General features: G+C 49.0%; 1 protein-coding gene across 1 annotated transcript; it reads right to left on the bottom strand.

Annotated features, from left to right (window-relative positions):
• Positions 1 to 1,065: 1,065 nt before the first annotated feature.
• Positions 1,066 to 2,215, bottom strand: LOC120779870. Its single transcript, XM_040112224.1, has 2 exons — positions 1,322 to 2,215; positions 1,066 to 1,176 (listed from the first exon to the last, which is right to left on the bottom strand). The coding sequence occupies exons 1-2, from the start codon at positions 2,213 to 2,215 to the stop codon at positions 1,066 to 1,068; spliced, it is 1,005 nt and encodes a 334-aa protein (XP_039968158.1).
• Positions 2,216 to 2,908: the final 693 nt, after the last annotated feature.

Here is a 2,908-nt window from a genome sequence, read left to right as displayed (position 1 = left end):
TGTCCATAAATCTAGGTCTTTTATCAGCCTGGCCGTCCATCTGCCGCGACTTTCATTCTCCCATCTTTGTTGCCATGATGTTATCGTATCTTTCCTTATTTGTTGAATTGCGCCCATGTTGTTGCCGGGTGATTTCTTTAGCTCCCACAGCTTTTTTCTTTCATATGCCAGTAGGTCGATTGGCAATATAACTAATATTGCGTCGCCTGATACTGTTCTGTAGGCTGATGCAACTCTGAGGGCTGCGGTGCGGTACACTCTGGCCACTGCCTTACGCCGGTTTTCCTTTTTAAGCGCGTCTGCCCAGATTTCGGCTCCGTATAGTAGGACGCTGATTGTCGTCGACATTAGGAGCTTTCTCATTACTGACTGGGGCCTCCTATGTTAGCCATTAATCGGCTCCAGTTGAGACGTGATCTTCGCTTGCCTTACCTGCGGCGTGCTGGATTTGTGCCCAGAAGGTTAGTCTGGGGTCCAGTCTTACGCCTAGGTAGTTAACTGCCTTTTTTGTCCTAAGAATATCCGCAGTCGTGTGCATGCTTATCTCCAGAGGTATGTGCTTGTTTGTTAGCAGCAGTAGCTCAGTTTTCTCCGTAGCGAGCTGGAGGCTGTGTGTGTCGAGCCATGCTTGCGTCCGTATGACCTGGTTCAGTTTTCTTCTCGCTTCTTCTGTATCCCTCGCTGTGATTACTGCTGCAATGTCGTCCGCATAGCCAATTAGATACGATTCATCTGGCATTTCTAGTTTTAATATTTCGTCATAACTGATGTTCCACAGGTCTGGGCCTAGAATGGATCCTTGTGCTGCCCCTGACGTCACTGCTTTTTGTCGTGATCCCTCTTTAGTTTTGTACAGCAGTTTCCTGTTACTTAGGTAGCTCCGCACCACAGCCCTGAGGTAGTCAGGTATATTGAAGCCATTTTCGAGGGCGTCGATCATATCTACCCATCTAGCGCTGTTGAAGGCATTTCGTACATCTAGAGTCGCCAGCAACACTATTCTTTTGTATTTATGCCATCTGCGCTGTGCTGCTTCTACGCTTTCTATGACGCATTTTATGGCTCCTATGGTTGATCTGCCGGGTCTAAAGCCGTGTTGTCTAGGCGACAGTCCTCCAGCTTCGTTGATAGCCGCTTCGAGTCTGGGTTTAAGTAGGCTTTCGTACAGCTTTCCCGCTGTGTCAAGCATGCATAATGGCCGGTATGCTGATGGCGAATTGGGGTCTCCTTTTCCTTTACTGATTAGCACCAGCCGTTGCTTTTTCCAGGGTGCAGGGAATATTCCGGCTTCAAGGCAGGCGTTGTACATATTCAGTAGTACTCCTGGGCGTTCTGCAGCGATTATTTTGAGGACTTCTGCTGGGATCCCGTCCGGGCCGGGTGATTTGTTCGCCTTGAGCTTGCCGGTGGCTACTTGCAGCTCTTCAAGGGTGAACTGAGGTATTTCCGCAGTGCTTAGAGTTTGTTCTGGATCACTGGCTTTTGTTTCGTGTGTGGGGAATAGTGCGTTCACGATGTGTTCCATTTTGGCAGCGGTTACGTCAGGTGGCTTTGCTCGAGCGCCGAGTTTTTTCATCACTATTTTGTACCCTAGCCCCCAGGGGTTTCTGTTTATATCCTCCCGTAGTTCCTCCCATTTTTTCTTTTTACTGTCGTCGATGGCGTGCTTCAGCTCCTTTTTTGCTGCTTTGTATTGCTCGGCTTCTTGGGGTGCGGCTCCTCTGCGCCTGGATCTCGTGTAAGATCTGCGAAGGCGGAGGCACGTGCGTCTGAGTTCGGCGATGTTTTCAGTCCACCAGTAGACTGCTGCTTTACGTTTGCTGTGGGTAGCCTTGGGCATTGATTTTTGGCAGGCTTTGGTTATATTACGCATTGTGTGCTCGACTGTTTTTCTTGCTATAAGGGAGGGGCCGCTAGATGGGTTCTGCTCGTCTATTGCGGCGATTAATTTCGATGTGTCTAGCTTCGAAATGTTCCACTTTCGTGTTCCACTATATTTGCTGAGCTGGTGAGCGTTTCTTCCAGTGTCGATCATGAAAGAGATGTAGTGATGATCACTGCCAGTGTAGTCCTCCAGGACTTTCCAATTATTTATTGAGCCTGCCATGCGTTCTGTTGATAGGGTGATGTCTGGTGTGGTTTCCTCGCATCCCGGTCTTCTGAACGTGGTTGCATTTCCCGTGTTGAGCACTATTAGACCTAGCCGCGCAGCCATTTCTAGAATTCTCTTTCCTCTCGAGTCAGTGTTTGGCATACCCCACTCTACGGCTCTGGCGTTTAGGTCTCCGGCGATAATCAATTGGCCTTCTATAGTCCTGGCTGTATCCTCTATATTGTCGAGCTTTTCTTGGAATTCCTGTGTACTATCGCTTGGCGTCAAGTAGCAGCTAATTACTGTAAAATTTCGCACTTGGCCCACACGAAACCGTTGCCGTTCCCATTGCTTACAGTGGTGGCGTTACTCCCTGGTGGTAGCCATATAGCGGCGGTTGAGCTGCTATCTTCTAGCCATGTGCCTGTCTCTTTCTTTTTGTATTGCTCGCTTATGATGATTATCTCGTAGTCATTTTCCATCACCATTTGCGAGAGTAGTGCGTCAGCGGCCTTGCATCTATGCATGTTGGCTTGTAGGATCTTCATCTGTTTCGGTAATTCCTATATACCGAGCATTTTGCGGCGCCCGGAATGTGATCGGCTTTTTCGAGTTTTGCCTCTTCGCAGAGGCAGCATGAAGGGGGCTTTGTGCACTCTTTTAATTTGTGCCCTGGTTGGCCGCATTTAATGCAGACGCCTTGTCCTCTTCTGTCGGGCCCTTTGCAATCCCAGGTTAAGTGCCCTGGCCCAAAGCACCGGAAGCACCTTTTGGGGGTTTCTTTTAGCCGCAGTCGGCAATAAACCCATCCAATTT

The sequence above is a fragment of the Bactrocera tryoni genome, unplaced genomic scaffold, assembly GCF_016617805.1.
Source record: "Bactrocera tryoni isolate S06 unplaced genomic scaffold, CSIRO_BtryS06_freeze2 scaffold_11, whole genome shotgun sequence".
NCBI lineage: Eukaryota > Metazoa > Arthropoda > Insecta > Diptera > Tephritidae > Bactrocera > Bactrocera tryoni.
The sequence above is the reverse complement of the archived record's forward strand: the minus strand, read 5'-3'. Positions and strand labels throughout refer to the sequence as shown.

Excerpts from the sequence above, each read along its gene's own strand:
- LOC120779870 (XM_040112224.1), bottom strand. The coding sequence starts at position 2,215 with ATGGCTGCGCGGCTAGGTCTAATAGTGCTCAACACGGGAAATGCAACC. Across the intron at positions 1,177-1,321 it reads TCGCTGCAGAACGCCCAGGA|CGGGAAAGCTGTACGAAAGC; the intron begins GTACTACTGAAT and ends TGCTTGACACAG.